General features: G+C 36.5%; 1 protein-coding gene across 1 annotated transcript; it reads left to right on the forward strand.

Annotated features, from left to right (window-relative positions):
- The first annotated feature begins 8,099 nt into the window (after positions 1–8,099).
- Positions 8,100–18,735, forward strand: LOC127526145 (uncharacterized). Its single transcript, XM_051920634.1, has 4 exons — positions 8,100–8,246; positions 8,734–9,927; positions 10,205–10,359; positions 17,514–18,735. Exons 2-4 carry the CDS (start codon positions 8,976–8,978, stop codon positions 18,018–18,020), a joined length of 1,614 nt encoding a protein of 537 aa, XP_051776594.1. The 5' UTR covers positions 8,100–8,246; positions 8,734–8,975; the 3' UTR covers positions 18,021–18,735.
- Positions 18,736–18,968: the final 233 nt, after the last annotated feature.

Here is an 18,968-nt window from a genome sequence, read left to right on the forward strand (position 1 = left end):
CTTTTCGAAAATGAAATTAAAACGACCACAAGCAATGTATTTTTAAGAAAGAAAGCAGACCAGATTTTGTCTTTATCCTGCTTTAAACTCATTTCCTGAAAACATCTGTTGTTGAAGGGGCCATATGCTGCATTTGTAATAGGCCTAAGTTACTAATTAAAAGGGGGATTTTAGTTAAGTTGGAGTGGTGGACTGTCCAGGGTTTCTGTGTTACATTTAATTCTTTGAGAGTGAGTGCATCTTTCAACATCATTTCTAATATTTGAATAAACTTTTTAAATGGTAACCCTGCGATCCTTTTATGAATTGTATAGTGACTTTACTGTTAGCTATTTTTGTCTATGTCTTATTTTTAAATCGTAAATCGGTATAAATTTTACTTGAAAAGGACAAATGCCCCATGTTCGCATTATAAGTGCGCTATAACATAATGTTACATCGTAAATTTGCCTTTGCGTGTGGAAGGTGCAATTTAAATTAGCTGTCCATTATTGTAGCCTGCTGTTTTCCGGGTCAGCTTCCCCGCAAATGTCAATTGGATGTAGTTAACAAAAAATGGGCAAATGTACTAAAATGATGTCTGAAGTAAGAGCTTAGTTTAAGCAGTTCAATTATGTTTGTTGGAAAAGGACCCAATCTGGTGTAATATGCCTTACTGATCTGATGGCTGAAATGAATATTAAAATACGGCGGTGCCAAGTTCAGTTGTGCTTGCTCCGTCCGTAGTCTTGCACGGTACCAGTTCGTCGGCAGATTGCTGCCCGGACAGTTCGAGGTGACACTGCGGGACACCCGCTCGAGAGATGTTACTTTAATTCAAACATGACAATCTGACAACAAACGAAGGAATGCTACGTTATTCAAGAGGTTTTGACTCTATATCGTTAAAACATGAAGATTACATTATTTCACGTGTAGGCTACAGGAATTATCAAATCTACTGGTGGACCTGAGTACCCACTGATTGGCGTCATCGCGGTCGATTCAACGGGTAAAGTAATACTTAATAAAAGTTGTATCATATATTATGCGGATGTCTCACACACACACACACACACATAACCCCTGTTTAAATCTATCTAGTGAGTGGCACAGGCACCCATCGAAAAAAGAGGAGATTAAGCATTTTCAGGTGGCCTTGGCCTACTCGCTGTACGGTGCGGCTCAGTTGCTTCGAGTGTTGCCATTTTTGTGTACTTTAGTCGCTGAGAGCTGGCAGGCTCTGTGAGCAAGCATGAAACATTGAACATAGCAAATTATGTGTACTGAAACATTGAACATTGCAAATTATGTGTACCAGTTCTCAGTTTTCTCACAGTTAACTAATATATGCCTTTTATTTTTACAATAACCTTTTACAAGTTTAGATTCCAGCGTCAACATTTGTATTACAGAAAGGTGGCGATAATGTGTCACGATGTTATTTCAGGTTTGATCAACTCGTACTTTTTTTTTCTCTTCTAAGGTGAGTGTAGGATCTCATTTTGAGAATCGCCGGCTAGCTTAACTCCTTGATCAGAAAAAATTGAATATCTGAACTAATAATAAGCCACGTTTTCTAATACAAATATGATACATATTTAGATGTACGACTAGAAGGTCATAGACTCAGAAGTTAAAACCAAAATAAATGCTACAATGTCAGACTAAAGTAGTTGCAATTTGTTATTTTACTTATAAAGAAAAATAAAACAAAAATACAGTTTTAATTACGTATCCTATTTGCGTTGCTAGCTGCAAGTATCCCTTGTTTTATATACAAGTAGTACCCATTTGTAACAAACATACACAAAGAGACAATTTCAACGATAAAGTACAACTTTTTACACATATATACTGTATTTTTAACTGGATTGTTCAGAGACACATAAATGAATTGAATCAACAACCCACTGGGATAGGGGCTAGCCAGTTTCTTAATCAATTATTCACTACTTTAATTCATCCATTAATTTCTTAACTTCCTGATCCAATTCAGGGTTTTGGTGCATCAGAGTCTGTGTTGTGAGCATTAGGCACAGCACCCAAACCAACCCTGGACGTGTGTCCAGCACACCACAGAGCTTTTTAATCATCAATCCAATTTATTTTTAGAATATACAGTTTGATTTTCAAGATCAGCCCACTGAAACACAGTTACTGTTATTATATTTATTTAATTACTAACTATATAAGACATTAACACATACACATTTATTCTGAATGAACACTTTAAAGTTAAGTTTTCTTTTCACTGTGTATTTTTATTATTCACAAAGTATCTCTGGATACTGAGTTTTGCATTTTATGAATGTCTTATGAATTTGGTAGGACAATAAATCTAATTACCTGGATGAAAATCCATAGTAACAGAAGGAGAATGTGCAAAATTCACACAGGTAGGATCGGAATCCAGGAACCTGGAGTTGTGATGCCACCCACCAATACATGTGCCACCCAAGTACAAAAGTTGTAAATTAAAATACAAAATTGCACTGAACAAAAATATAGCATGGAACACAAAATCATTATGCACCATACAACACAGTATGTACTTAGAAATATAACTATACATTTTTTAATATACTATAAAGTTTCTTAAAGTGCCAAGAACTGTAGGCCTAGATTCCAATTATTCCAAGTCAGCTGGCTACCTAGACCCATTACAGGTGCCCTGCAAAGAATCACAGTACAGTTGAAAAATGATGGTTTCAGAAGAATCCCACATTGACGTTGTTGTATGAACTTGATGATCCTTTTCCTAGATTAGCAGAGAAAGAGAACATGATCAGTTATAATTTCAATAAAGCTATTTTGGTTTGTTTGCTAAGGATGAGTGCCATTTGTTTCACTTTGGGGTCATTTAAAAGTCCATGTCCCTATGTGCTTTTTCAGAGGTAGATTTGTAGAGTTATGTCTGTTAAAGTTAGCATCAATGAAGTTATATGTGAAATTGTGTTTTTTTTTTTTTTTTTTTAATTCCACTGTATATCATAGCACTCCGGGTCTGAGCACCAGTGCTGCATTTCAGAGGTAGAGTTGATATAAATTTCACCTGGACTGCACAATGCAGATGTGGTGTTGACTTCAGACAACACATGTTTAGATATGCAAAAAGGCAGTAAGTATTAGTTCCTTGAGTGCATGTTCTCGCATGATCTCTTCATGTTATCTGGTTATAGTTCTCTGTCTACAACAGACAGGTCATTAGTATGGCAGGTCAGACAATAAAATACAAAACATTAAATACCACATCAGACATTAACAGTGACACCAAAGCATTCTTGGGCAGTTGTGAGTGTGATCATGGTGGAGTTGTGTAGCCTTTTACTTTGAGATAATGTTGCAGATCAGTAAAACATAAATTATTACAGTTTATTCAGATCCAATAGCCTTTCTCTCTCCATCTACTTGAGGTAATTAAAAATACTGTGAGTGACTGTAAATTAATAGCAGACTCCATTACAAGACACAAAGGTCTCTCCCAAAGTTAGCGTGAATCCTCACTTATAACTGTTATGACAACACTGAAAACTTGTAACTGTTAACTTAAAACTGAAAAAAAACTTAAATGTTACAAATGAAAACTTGTAACTGTTATAACAGCACTGAAAAATATGCATTAACCTAATTATTTTTTCATTCTTTGTTGTGATTAATATTTTTATTTCATATAAGCCATTAACCTATATGATAGCACAAAGTTACTGTGTGGCCTGGACTAGGTAACAAACTAGCAACAAAAGCAAAGCAATAGCAAGTTATGGGCTGCTTATATCTGAAAAAGCTGAGTGGTAAAAGGCTTCATCAGTGTCAAAAGTGTTTGATAAAGAAATCTGTTTCCAAGAGGTTCCTAAGTACCTCCAGGTTGGGAGTATAATGGATTGTCAGGAGGCAACAGCTTTATAGCATGAAACAAGAGAAGAAGTGTATATTTTAAGTGTTTAGTAAATAGAGGACATCAAGCTAGTAGGTAGGCTGAAGCAGACAGAGCTGAGTAGCTATGTGGAAGTGAGAAAAAATTTATTTAATTGGTTTGTAGTAGAAATTAAAAGTCAGTGGAGAAAGCAAACCGTGAAATTGGGTGGGCATAGTGAAGGGAAGATTTTTACAGACAGGTAAGGCATTCTGGATCACTCGAAGATGATGGTTGCTAGAAAATGTGCCAGGGAGAAGCAGTAATCCAGCCTGGAGAAACATAATCCTGAAGAAAAGGTCTGTGTGTTGTGTCCTTTTGATGTGTCATTGACATAGTAACCTAAACATGTTTTTGCACATTTTTAATCTTCTATTAAAATTTTAATAACTGAAACCTGCTTCAACAGGTTTTAAATGTTAAGGTTGTCTTTGAGTTCTGTTAGCTGCCTCCCAGACTTTACGTTTTGCTGTTTTTGTTTTTTTTTTCCTCCCTGGGTGGCCCAGTAAGAGAATAAAACTGCAGCTACCTTCCTTGTTAAGCAAAATTGCTACCGTGTAGTGGCCCACTGTTATTAAAATGGCCTTCTTGTTATTTTCTGTTTTTGTTCTTTGCATTCACATTGCTGCCTCTTAAATCTATGTGTTCCTAATACTAATCTTTATGTGAAGATCAATAAAAGATGTACGTCAGCATTTAACTACTTCACTCATTCCTTAGAGGCTTGATGTTAGTGGCTGAATATGTGCAGACCACATATGGATAAATACTAGACAAAGAAAATTGCTGTGCTTCCTGTAAGATACTGTATTCAGCATACTCTAATTCAAGTTTCATCCTTTTTTACTTACACTTTAGATTTTGTCACTTATTTCCCAAATTCTATGTTTTGATACACAGTAACAGCAATCTGAACATCGAATATCACATTTCAAATGTAATTAAAAGTTAATTACTACTACTACTACTAATACATTTTATTTATATAGCACCTTTCCCATGCTCTGTCATTGACAGGCATATCCCCTTGTAGGTTGCATTGCTGCATTCTTTCTTTAGATGTTTTTTCTGTGCAAAGTAAGCACAACTTCACACAGCTTCAGAATATTGCAATGAGAATCTTGATTCAGAACAGGTTCAGCATTTTTGTGTACAGTACTGTATGTTTCAGCTGGTTCTACTACACTGGTTTCTTGACTACACAGAATCATCTGCTAGATTCAATAAAAAGCTGTAAATTGGAGCATCACCCGATTTGTCTGTGCTTCTTACTACAATTAAAATTTCCAAATACCTTAAATCATTTTGGCGGTAGCATTCTTGCTAGCTCAAAAACACAGCTATTGTAAAATGCGTATCAATGTAGACCTTTATCTTAAAATGTTTGTTCTTATGTACATCTGTATGGTGATATAGTGGCTAGAGCTACACCTCACAGCTGTAGAATCCTAAGGTCCAATGACCACTGTCTTTTTCAGCTTTCCATATTCTCTTGTTGTCCTCTCTATATACTCCACTTTTCTCACCCATTTCAAAGAAGTGCAGGTTGTGTGCTACTTATTTAGTGAATCACACTGTTGGTGTTTATGAGCACGACCTTCAATTAACCAGTACAATACAATACAATACAATTTATTTTTGTATAGCCCAAATTCACACAAGAAGTGCCACAATGGGCTTTAACAGGCCCTGCCTCTTGACAGCCCCCCAGCCTTGACTCTCTAAGAAGACAATGAAAAACTCCCAAAAAGACCCTTTTAGGGAAAAAAATGGTAGAAGCCTTTGGAAAGGCAGTTCAAAAAGAGACCCCTTTCCAGGTAGGTTGGGCGTGCAGTTGGAGCCAAAAAGAAGGGGGTCAACACAATACAATACACAGAACAGAACAAATCCTCAATACAGTATATAAATAAAAATTTTACAAGTACGGACCAGAATTTAACAGTAGATGATATCACATAATATGATTTGGATTTGTTTAGAGTCCTGGAGAGCCATCAAGTTGCCTCTCCCATTTGGCCATTCCACAGCTAAAACAGTGCTGGGCCAGCCAATCCAATGAAAGGACCCCTCTAACCCACGATTCCTGCAATCCGCCATCAGGGATGACTTTACCTTAGGCAGGCAAAACAACTTGGCAGGTGGGCTATGGCACCAAGTGCCACATTTGAGTACCGAGAAGAGAAACAGAATAGGTGAGGGTTAGTAACAAATTATAACTATCATGTTACTTCTGTTTTAGTGCTAATGACTAACAACAGAGATGTAGTCTGTACAGTTAATCAGCAGCTCTAGTCAGGATATGCTAAACTGAAATAGTGAGTCTTCAGCCGGGATTTAAAAGCTGAGACCAAAGGGGCATCTCTTATAGTAGCAGGCAGACCATTCCACAGTTTAGGGGCCCTGTAACTAAAAGCTCGACCTCCCACTGTTATTTTATTAATCCTTGAAATCATAAGCAGACCGGCATATTGAGATCTTAATGTGCGCTCTGGTTTGTAAGTCATGATAAGTTCAGACAAGTAAGCCGGACCTTGGCCATTTAATGCTTTATATATTAAAAAGAGGATTTTAAAATCTGCCCTAAACTTAACCGGGAGCCAGTGTAAGGATTTAAGAACTGGTGTTATGTGTTCGTATTTTCTTGTTCTTGTAATAATTCTTGCAGCAGCATTTTGGATTAACTGGAGGCTGTATAAAGAACAGTTTGAACATCCAGTGAACACCGCATTGCAGTAGTCAATCCGACTAGAAATAAATGCATTAATTAATTTCTCAGAATCCTGTTTATTTAGATAGCGCCTTAATTTCCCAACATTTTTAAGACAGAAGAAACATGATTTGGACAGCTTTGTAATATGCGCTTTAAATGACATGCTAGAGTCAAAGATAACTCCTAGATTGCAGGCTTATTCAGTAAAATTAATGGTGATTCCAACTGAGTTAAATGATGACCAGTACTATGTCTATGGATGCTTCTCTTCTTGCAAGCAATGCTGCTGGAAACATCTGTAAAAAGCTTGTTAAGAAAATTAATGAATGTGCATGTATTTCACTGCTTGCTTTATATTTAATTATGCTGTTGTTAAGATGCTGCTTTAAAAGGTGCTATGTTAAAAATAGTTTGGTTGAATGTGTATTATGACACCCATATTTATGAAATAATAGTCAATGAATTTACAACCTGAAATGCTTTAAGTGCCGTATTACATTTAAATAAAATAGCATATTTTAGATTGTTTATATAGATCATTTATATCATGAATAAATTGTTAAAAGTTTCTAGTATGTTTATTCTCAGTTGCAATTCTATAATTATCCAGCAGTTGTACTGTGTGCATAGTACAGTGATATTGGTAAGTGCATGTCTAACCATAAAGCAACATGATGCCACTCTGTGACACCATAAGAAATAGTAGAATTTCTTTTTAATTAATGCTCAACTTAAACAATGTAGTCCTTAATCCAGTTTATGTGGTCCCTTTACCTGAAGACTAGAGGAACAGCATAGTTAGCATATAAAAAGGTAATGGACTGATATCCCATGTTGGGCTGGTTCTAGTCCCATGCCGATACCATTGATATAAGCTGTGACTGCTGGGATCCTGAAGAAAATTTGATCTTGGGTGTAAATAAAGCATGTGTTATAATATAAGGCATATTATCTAATATATAAAGCTTAATGTGTGTTTGCTTGTTTGGCTGGTTTGCAAATCCGCACAGCTGAACCTATGTCTGCCATATTTTGTACAGACTTACTATTTGTATAGCGAAGACCACAGGCTAAATATTCCTATGATATTTGACTGCACCAGCACTTTATTAGGGAAGTGTTGCTGGAGGCATTTTTGTGACTTGGCACAAGCATGTAAAGTTGCTCCACATGGTGTGTTTAATCAGTAAAATTTTGCATAGGTGCCACAATGTTTCCCCTAGGCAGTGTATTTAGTGTCCCTGCTATTTATTGCATCCAGGGAAGTCCTGGGTACACCTGCTAATAATATTAGCAGTGTTTGGTGGCATTTTCTCAATCGGTTTCCTATTACATATACTGTACATATTAGCCAAAAAAACTCTACTTAGCAGTTTAAAACATTTTCTGCATTATTATATAGCTTGATGACTGGTATCTTGTTTGCAGAGATGTTAGTATGTGTAGTATTCAGCCAAACAGTTAGAAAAAAACCATGGAATTGTAATATTTAATCTCTGTCTCTCTCTGTGCATAATTTATTGACTTGTTTAATTTCCTGCAGCGGAAACCACTTAATTTCACATTTAAATACCCAGTGCAACAGTTCAAAATGTTGTGAAGAATATGGACTGGAAAACCCGTGTGCTGGTCAAATAGGAGGTAGCTTACTGACTGACTGTCACATGAAGACTTATTGTTTAACAATTAGCTTGCTGCGTACTAATTTTATACACAATTTAATGTCAAAAAAGGGAGAACACAGTAGTATTGTTTTTCTTTCTGCATCCCACCCTCACCGTACGTATACATTTTTAATTGTGATAGTGTTATTAATGGGATCCAGTATGCTATCCTATCTTGAGCCATTTACTTTTAGTAGACATTGGCTTCCTGCAACAATATCGTGGTGCAAAAGCAAGTTTTGGAATTGGAGGTATATATGATATTAGTATTGCATTAATTGAAATGTAATCCAAAAATTTATCCTCTATCTCAATGTTAAAATCAACACTGAATCAAGATTGTGGTCATTGCTTTACAAGGCCACAATCCTGTCAATTTCATGATCTGTGTTGTTATCATGTAACTTTCATATATCAAACTTTTAACTTCATCTTCTTTTGTCTTTTGTTTGGCTTTTCTTTAGTACTAGAATGAGTGCAAAGTCAAAATCATTGAAGACTAACAAAATGCATGATCTGCATTTGTCAGAGAAATGTGGCAGAGAGCACTGTAAGGAATGGAGATCCTTGGAATCATCACCTAGAAGTTTAAATGCACCAGGTGCTTTGCAAAAGAAACCTTTGGTGCAGAGCATGGTTAGGAAAGTGAAACGGTGGCGATCTAGAAGGGAGAGAAATCAACTGATACGTGAGACTACAGAAAAAAATGTATAGTGCTGCAAATATCTATAGGACCCATCACAGCCATGCACAGAGCAGGTTCTACCATGGGACAACAAATGTCTTAAAAAAAGGCAGAATCGGTGTTAGCCTGCCGTGCAGGTCAAATACCCCAGTTATCACTGAAGGTCGTCTAAGCACCCATCTTGGCCTGTTTAACAGGAAAGTAAATTCTGTTGACATTGAACGCCTTCTAAATGAGCAGAACTCAAATGAGACCATTTCTGAACAAAACATCAGTAAAGTAGCAAATAGTATTGCAAATAGTCAAACAACAGAATTATCTTGCACAATCACTGCTGTACAATCCCAGGTTCCACATTTGTATGACATAGAAAGTCAAGACCCACACATACAGGATTCAGAATCAGTTGGTGTGGGTGTGGAAGGTGTCAGTTTAGGTCAGCAACCTGCAGTTTCAGAAGAAATTATTTCAGAAATGCCTAACCTGCCAAATCAGAATTTTGATCAGGCAGATGACAGATCTCCAGATTCACATACCAATGTTTCAGCTATTACTAACCTTAAAATGGCAGAGGCACATTCTCACCCTCCAGTTCTGCCTGATAATAAATTAGTTAATATACAAAGCCAGTCTAAAAATTCCACAACAAATGAGATGGGAATGTTGTCCAAAAAGGATAAGAGTGTTTTCTTAGAACTGGAAACTCACAAACGTGGAATTGGTGAAATGGATGTGGAAAGCGGCAGACCTCGTGTTCCAGTAGATGAAATAGCCTCAAAATTAAACAGACTTATAAGAAAATTACCTTTGCAAATTGGAAGGGATCTCCTTTCAGAAACAAAAGTCGTACTTCAAAGACTACTCAAGGAAAGACATGAGCGAATTCCAGATATGAGCCAGTTGCATATCCAGAAAAATGTGGACTGTCAAACAGTATCTGCTTCAGTTGAAGAGGGAATGCTACCTAGATCAGGTCAGTTTCTAGCTTCTTCCGTGTTAGTTCTACCTGCAGATGATGAAACTAGATTATAATTAATTGGAATGTCTTCTCAGCTATAGATATAATTTTCTCCGGTTGACATATAAATGACCAGTTTCTGAAGCTATCTTTAAGCTCTCTGGAGTTTAATATAAAAAGCTCACTTATGTACATGTGTGTTTGTTTTTAAATTTTGCACAACATGATTTGCAGTTGTATTAAATTTTAGTAGCAAAGCTTTTTGAATAATGTTTATTTATTTATTTTTTAGAATGGAAATTGCCCAGCGACATTGGCAATAGACATTTACAGGCTTCTCAATTGCAATTAATGCAAAACATGTCAAGGAAAAGAAGGAGAAAAACGGATTTTTCACGAAAAATGAATGAAGCTCTCAACTTCTCTGACCAGCCATTTATCATTTTGGTAAAATCATTTTTTGCAAGTGATTTTGAAAGCCATTGATTTATTTTGAATGCTTTATATACTCTTATAATGAAAGGTGAACTCAGAAGCAGTGGTGATATATTTAACATGACTGATACAATTAAGAAATTATTACAGAATTGCAGTAAACTTATTTATGTATGCAAAATGAAGCTATATGTTGAGTTCATAGCATGGAGTCAAATATAGAATGATGTCTTGTGACACATTTTTCCTTGAGAGAATAGAGGTAGATGCTAATCCTGTGTCAGTGTTTGCCAAAGAAGGTTACTAATGTTGTATAGGCGTTCTCTTTTGATATCACCTATTTGTGATTGGACATTGCATTTTGGAAAGTGGTGACAGTCAAGCTTGGCTTGCCTTAAAGGTCATATTAGTGGTAACAGAAACTTGCCTTACCTTTGCCTAAAATCAGGAGCAGAACATATTTAGCTCAATTGAATCAATGCAATGCATCAGCATCATTAAGCAAATTAACACATTACGTTTTATTGAATCTAATTTCACGTTTCTCCAAATTTCTACCAATAATCAATGACATTATTCAACAACAACAACAACAACATTTATTTATATAGCACATTTTCATACAAAAAGTAGCTCAAAGTGCTTTACATAATGAAGAGAAGAAAAATAAAAGACAAAATAAGAAATTAAAATAAGACAACATTAGTTAACATAGAAAGGAGTAAGGTCCGATGGCCAGGGTGGACAGAAAAAACAAAAAAAAACTCCAGAAGGCTGGAGAAAAAAATTAAATCTGTAGAGGTTCCAGGCCACGAGACCGCCCAGTCCCCTCTGGGCATTCTACCTAACATAAATGAAATAGTCCTCTTTGTAGTTCGGGTTTTTCACGGAGTCACTTGATGCCGATGGTCATACAGACTTCTGGCTTTTAATCCATCCATCACGCACACGCCACCACCAACAGGGCACCGGAAAAGGAAACAATTCAATCATCCATAGAGTCTGCAGTATCTCAGCAGGTTATCGAAATCATTTTGATAAGTCAAAATAACACCCATACTGAGTGATCTATCTACTGTATCTCTTTTCATGTGCTAGTCATGCCATGCCACATAACATGGTACACTAGACTGACCACTAAACCTCTCAGAACCCTGACCCCAATCAGAATTATTCATGGCATACTACAGAAAAACACAATGTCAAGTGATTATTTGTGTACTGTAGTGGCAAGAGGAGACTGCTGGTGTCACTATCATTGGTCTCTCCATTTATATATGATGAACCTAATTTTGTAAATTTTGTGAGTGTAATAGTTGAAAATTTAGTGTAACTTGACATGCTTATCTCCCATTTTCATTTTGATGCATATTGAACTACTACTTCTTGGTTTAACTATTTTTATATTATGCAATGTGTATATGGTATGCTGTGGTAATCAGTCATGTACTGTGATAATTAATCTGGTTGTATTCTCATGATGAGAATAATTATGAAACTAATGTTCTATTAATGACACCTCACACTCATGAAGTCTCTGTCTATAGCTTGTAATTCCTATGCAGCTGAATGGCATAGCATTGTATTTGAAACCTTTATCACACTTGCAGAATTGCATCTATATTCTCTATTATATATTACCAGTAATAGTGGTAATAATGACACTCTACGTATTACATCTGAGATGTAGAATTTTAAGAATATAACGTTTGAAACTAGGAGAAGCTTTGTGTTCTTTTTAATATATATATTAAAGTACATGCAAGTATAAGATTGGAGTGTTTCCAAGACTCCTATTCTTCTGTGTAGTGTTTATGTTTATTTTCTGGGTGTAGTCTTGAATGCAGTACTTTTCAGTTCCTACTTCATAATTGCAGTTTTTTTCAATTTCTTTTTAGGACACATTAGAATCTTTATTAGCATCTTTTTTTGAGAGTATTTAAGATTTTGAGCAATTCTATTAGGTCACTGGGAAGTGTAGCTGTAACAAGTGATTTTGTTCCCTTAGCCTTCAGATGATACCCTTATTAAGCTTCTTTTTTGTGTTGGTTGTAGATGACCATATTAGCTTAGGTGGCACACCTGAAGAAGAGCTCCCTTAGTTAAATGACAGGAAAAGAATCATAATGTAATTTTTTAACTTTTGATCTTCAAGAGTAAATATCCTTTTGTCATATTTTATTAAGGGACATTTAAGTTATTCTTTACAACAGACGTTCATTACATGTCACATACTGTAGTTTTTGTAAAACAAACACACATATAAATTATGGGTTCATGTGTGTATGTGTATGTATATAACAGCTGAAGTACCCAGCATTGCCCGTATAAATAAAAAGGGAATTTCTTTTGGAAAATTCAACATGGCTAAACACAACCCATGATGAGTCAAAATACATTCACATAGACAAAAGATGTAATCTACGGAGTCAGTGAAAGTTATCCATATAGATTGAAAAGAAAATGCTGTATGTGTTTTTGGTCTACATGAAAATTGGTTCAGCTTTTTTGTGTGATTAGTGAACAAACAGACATCCGAACAGCTTGCTATTTCTATTTCTGTGAGTATGTACAGTACTGTGCAAAAGTTTTAGGCAGGTGTGAAAAAAATGCTGTAAACAAAGAATGCTTTCAGAAATATAAATAATGATTGTTTATTGTTATCAATTTACAAAATGCAAAGTGAGCGAACAAAAGAAAAATCTAAATCAAATCAATATTTGGTGTTACTACCTTTTGCCTTCAAACCAGCATCAATTCTTATAGGTCCACTTGCACAAAGTCAGGGATTTTGTAGAATTCTAGTCAGGTGTATGATCAACCAATTATACCAAACAGGTGCTAATGATCATCAATGTCACATGTAGGTTGAAACACAGTCATTAACTGAAACAGAAACAGCTGTGTAGGAGGCTTAAAACTGGGTGAGGAACAGCCAAACTCTGCTACCAAGGTGAGGTTGTGGAAGACAGTGTCATGTCATGGCAAGATTGAGCACAGCAACAAGACACAAGGTAGTTATACTGCATCAGCAAGGTCTCTCCCAAACAAAGATTTCAAAGCAGACTGGGGTTTCAAGATGTGCTGTTCAAGCTCTTTTGAAGAAGCACAAAGAAACGGGCAATGTTGAGGATCGTAGATGCAGTGGCCGGCCAAGGAAACAGTGCAGCAGATGAAAGACACATCAAACTTATTACCCTTCGAAATCAGAAGATGTCCAGCAGTGCCATCAGCTCAGAACTGGCAGAAACCAGTGGGACACAGGTACACCCGTCTACTGTCTGGAGAAGTCTGGCCAGAAGTGGTCTTCATGGAAGAGTTGCAGCCAAAAAGCCATACCCCAGATGTGGAAATAAGGCCAAGCGACTCAAGTATGCACGAAAACATAGGAACTGGGGTGCAGAAAATTGCAGCAGGTGCTCTGGACTGATGAGTCAAAATTTGAAATATTTGACTGTAGCAGAAGGCAGTTTGTTCGTCAAAGGGCTGGAGAGCGGTACAATAATGAGTGTCTGCAGGCAACAGTGAAGCATGGTGGAGGTTTCTTGAACGTTTGGGGCTGCATTTCTGCAAATGGAGTTGGAGATTTGGTCAGGATTAATGGTGTTCTCAATGCTGAGAAATACAGGCAGATACTTATCCATCATGCAATACCATCAGGGAGGCGTATGATTGGCCCCAAATTTATTCTGCAGCTGGACAACGACCCCAAACATACAGCCAAAGTCATTAAGAACTATCTTCAGCGTAAAAAAGAACAAGAAGTCCTGGAAGTGATGGTATGGCCCCCACAGAGCCCTGATCTCAACATCATCTAGTGTGTCTGGGATTACATGAAGAGATAGAAGGATGTGAGGAAACCTGTGGTTAGTTCTCCAAGATGTTTGGAACAACCTACCAGCCGAGTTCCTTCAAAAACTGTGTGCAAGTGTACCTAGAAGAATTGATTCTGTTTTGAAGGCAAAGGGTGATCACACCAAATATTGATTTGATTTTGATTTCTCTTTTGTTCATTCACTGCATTTTGTTGATTGATGAAAATAAATAACACTTCCATTTTTGAAAGCATTCTTTGTTTACAGCATTTTTTCACACCTGCCTAAAACTTTTGCACAGTATTTGTATATGTTTATAAACATATTGTCATATATACTGTGTGTCTGTATATATATATATATATATATATATATATATACAGTGATCCCTCGCTATATCGCGCTTCGCCTTTCGCGGCTTCACTCCATCGCGGATTTTATATGTAAGCATATTTAAATATATATCGCGGATTTTTCGCTGCTTCGCGGGTTTCTGCGGACAATAGGTCTTTTAATTTCTGGTACATACTTCCTCAGTTGGTTTGCCCAGTTGATTTCATACAAGGGACGCTATTGGCAGATGGCTGAGAAGCTATCCAGCTTACTTTCTCTCTCCCTCTCTCTCTCTCTCTCTCTCTCTCTCTTGCGCTGACGTAGGGGGGTGTGAGCAGGGGGGCTGTGTGCAGCTGCTTCCTGAAGGACATGCTGCACGGAGCTTCGCATACTTAAAAGCTCAAAGGGCACGTATTGATTTTTTTTATCTGTCTCTCTCTATCTCTCTCTCTATCTCTCTCTCTCTCTCTCTCTTCCTGCTCCTGACAGAGGGGGTGTGAGCTGCCGCCTTCAACAGCTTTGTACCAGCGGTGCTTCGCATACTTAAAAGCCAAAAAGCTCTATTGATTTTTTTTTTGACTGCTTGCTTTGCACTCCTTTGAAAAGGAAGATATGTTTGCATTCTTTTAATTGTGAGACAGAACTGTCATCTCTGTCTTGTCATGGAGCACAGTTTAAACTTTTGAAAAAGAGACAAATGTTTGTTTGCAGTGTTTGAATAACGTTCCTGTCTCTCTACAACCTCCTGTGTTTCTGCGCAAATCTGTGACCCAAGCATGACATTCTAAAAATAACCATATAAACATATGGTTTCTACTTCGCGGATTTTCCTATTTCGCGGGTGGCTCTGGAACGCAACCCCCGCGATGGAGGAGGGATTACTGTATATATATATATATATATATATATATATATATATATATATATATATTGTGAAAGAATGAGTCTCAACACACTAAAAAAGGTTTGGAGCAGCCACCCGTATATTGTTCCTGGCTGCAAAAGACTTAGATTGAAAACAACGATGTTGCTAGTTTGAGTTCCCAGAATGAACTGAATTAGTTTGGCAAGATGGAGATTTTATAGTCTATAAACTGAAAGTGATGTCAGTCTGGGTGCCGGAACCGGAAGTGACATCAGTCTGGGCGCCAGAACAGGAAGTGACATCAGATCATGCAGGTTTTCCCGCATCCAGTCTGCAGAAATAACAGAAACAGGTTTAGAGCACCCTGCCACCCCTTCGCCCGGCAGGTAATCACCTCCACTTGGTCCACCCAGCTCGCTCCCAGTCGCACGTGTGTGACAATATGTATATATATATACTGTATGTATATATATATATATATATATATATATATATGACAAATGAAATAAAGTGATGGTGTAGTTACATGATTCTTAACAAATACTACTGTAGTCTATTAGGTGCTTCAATTTACTGTATTTTTCAAATATATCATTTAATATACAGTATATAACTTCTTGAAAGCTGTTCCAAAGTGAAAATGAACTAGTTACAATTAAACCACTTTCAGCTTAATCTTTCCATACATTTGGAAAGGTCCATCCATCCATTATCCAACCCGCTGTATCCTAACACAGGGTCACAGGGGTCTGCTGGAGCCAATCTCAGCCAACACAGGGCGCAAGGCAGGAAACAAACCCCGGGCAGGGCACCAGCCCACCACAGTGGAAAGGTACAACTCCTGTATTATACTTGTGTATGTTATAAGATTGAGTATCTTAATATTTGCCAGACAGCTTACAACTTTACCATTTAATGATCTGTTTGATTAGATAGTGAAAAAAAAGCTTGTGACATTTTCAATAATATAATAACATTTACAATAAACAATGAGCAGTAGATTGAATAATACTTCAGTAAGCACTATTATTGATAATGTTTAATTTTTTTTTTATTCATACATTTTCTTTGCTTAATCATACATAACATAAATGGTCACAGTTCTAGGAAGAAACACAAATGGCAAACTGTTATAAAATATAAATACTTATTCCACATAAACCATTAGTAAGCAGACTATAAAAAAGTAATGTTTCTTTGTAGAAAACAATGCTTCATGTGGTTTAACTTGCATCCCAAAAGAGGAAGTAAACCTCAAGTAGTTAGGTGCCATCTAATCCCTTTAGACTGAAGCAATGGTTTCTGAAACCTTGCCTGCAGGTGGGACATAGTGGAGTGGCTTAATACATAGTCTGCAACAATAGCAAATGAATGTAAGGGTGGAGTGGTGGCTCTGAGGGTAAGGATCTGTGCTGGTATCCCGAAGGTTTCAGGTTTCAATCCCCGTCACTGCCAAAAGAGATCCTACTCTGCTGGGCCCTTGAGCAAGACCCTTAATTGTAATTGCTCCAGGGGCACTGCACAATGGCTGACCCTGTGCTCTGACCCCAAGGGGTATGTGAAAACTAACAAATTCCTAATACAAGAAATTGTATAAGGTGAAATAAAGAAAAAAAAAATGACAATTTATCTACACATTGACAGTGGCCCTGTCCATTGCCATTTGAGGCATTATGGACTACACTTAAAACTGAGTAAATGTGTCCAATGACCTAAACTTTGAAATTAGGCTTTTTAAATGTGTCATGATCAAAGAATTTTTCCAACAGGCCCTTGTTAGTTTAAGGGAATATAATGAACTTTTGTGTGTCTGTAATTGAGTAGAGGATTTAAACAAATTGGTAACCGTATGTGAAGGTATATATAAGCTTTAACTATAGCTTTTTTAATCCTGGAATAGTTGTTCTTCTTTTTTCCATCAGTATTACCAATACAAGCTACAGATTTTTTTATTTCCTAATTGCTTCAGTACATTTCTTTGGTGATAAAAATATTATTTCTTTTAAACCCTTTTTATAATGTTGCATCTTTTTATCATGTGATTGTCAAACTGTGTGTGACATTTCAGATTTATTTTCCTATGCTTTGTACATATATGTAAAAAAATAGTAAATATTTCTCTCTAAAATTTTATTTGGTGTTTTATTGAACAGGATAATGAAGAGCCTTTTACAATTCTTAATCAGCGCTCAGAGAGCCCAGCAAGTTATGGTGAACACTCAAATCCAGTTCTTTTTGAAACAAATTTTTTGCATTTTGATGATGAGCAAAACACAACTAATACCAGTTTTTTTACAAAGTTTAATTTAAAACCATCTGTACAAGCTGATGACATCTTTCACCTTGCAGAACCAGTGACGAATGAAGTGGACTATGTCTGCATATCATCATCTAGCACTAGCTTGGACTCTTTAAAACTGTCAGAAAAAAGAACAAGATCCATGTCTTATCCTGTGACTTCATACCAGTCACACGCAGGCGACTGTCAATCATCCTGCACATTTAACACAGCCAACCCTCCCTATGATTTTCCCCATTGGTCTTTGCAGACAATGCAGGAAGGGTGTCACTATTCTGCCTTCAGCATGAGTCCGAAGTTTTATTCTATTGATGCTGTTGATCCTTGCCATTATACAGACAATATTTTTTTTTTACAATAATAACTTACTTTTGGGACGTAACAAAAATCAGATGGGTCTTTTTCCAGAGATCAGCAACTATCAGATAAAAAAGGAAGACAATAACTGCATGGCAAAGGTAAAACCTGCTGAGGATCACATGCACACATGTGATGGGAAAGCATTAAGGGGCCAGTTTTTTTCACCATTTCCTCTCTTGATGCATCATTCAAAAATAACAAATAGTCTGCCTATGACTACCATTCATAATTGTGACTTGGCTGAGGCAAGCTCGTCTCAATCAGATTCATTGCGGTTAAGCAGCAGTCCAGATGTCTGGACTTTCCCTAGAATGAAACTCTATTAACTGCTCAAGAAATGTGATGTGGTTAAATTTCATGTGGTTGTGTGGACCTCGTTATGACAGAAAAGAAACTTATGAGTTCTTCTGATCAAGAACTCTACTCTTTATACTGGCTCGATCTATAAATGTTAGTTTTTCTTCTATCTAAAGTAGTGCACCTGACAATGTAAATTTGTACTATTCATGTTATTTCTTTTTTCTTTTTTACATTTCAAATGACAATCCTGTGCATGGTTTATAGTGTAAAATAAAATCTGTTACTGTCATAAATAATTGATGAAGTGTGATATTTTGGATCGAGTGTCCTTAAATAAGTTTACTTTTGAGGAGTTTTGGTAAACCTTTCCCTAATTTTAAGTAGTAGAATATTAATTCATTTGTAGCCTTATGCATATAGTACTTGCTATTGGTTTTAATTCTTGAAGAGAATATGAGATTTCAATTAATTAACCTTTTTCATGAATCCTCAACTGTTATTTAAACTAGTTTTACCTTCCCAGTAAGTACTGCAATATCGGGCAGTTTGCAACACTATATAACAGAATATTATGTTAGAACAGATAACATTCTTACTTTAATAAACAAAATAAAACAATTTATTCATAGCTCAAGAATTATCCAAGATG

Source organism: Erpetoichthys calabaricus, chromosome 17, assembly GCF_900747795.2.
Source record: "Erpetoichthys calabaricus chromosome 17, fErpCal1.3, whole genome shotgun sequence".
Lineage (NCBI taxonomy): Eukaryota > Metazoa > Chordata > Cladistia > Polypteriformes > Polypteridae > Erpetoichthys > Erpetoichthys calabaricus.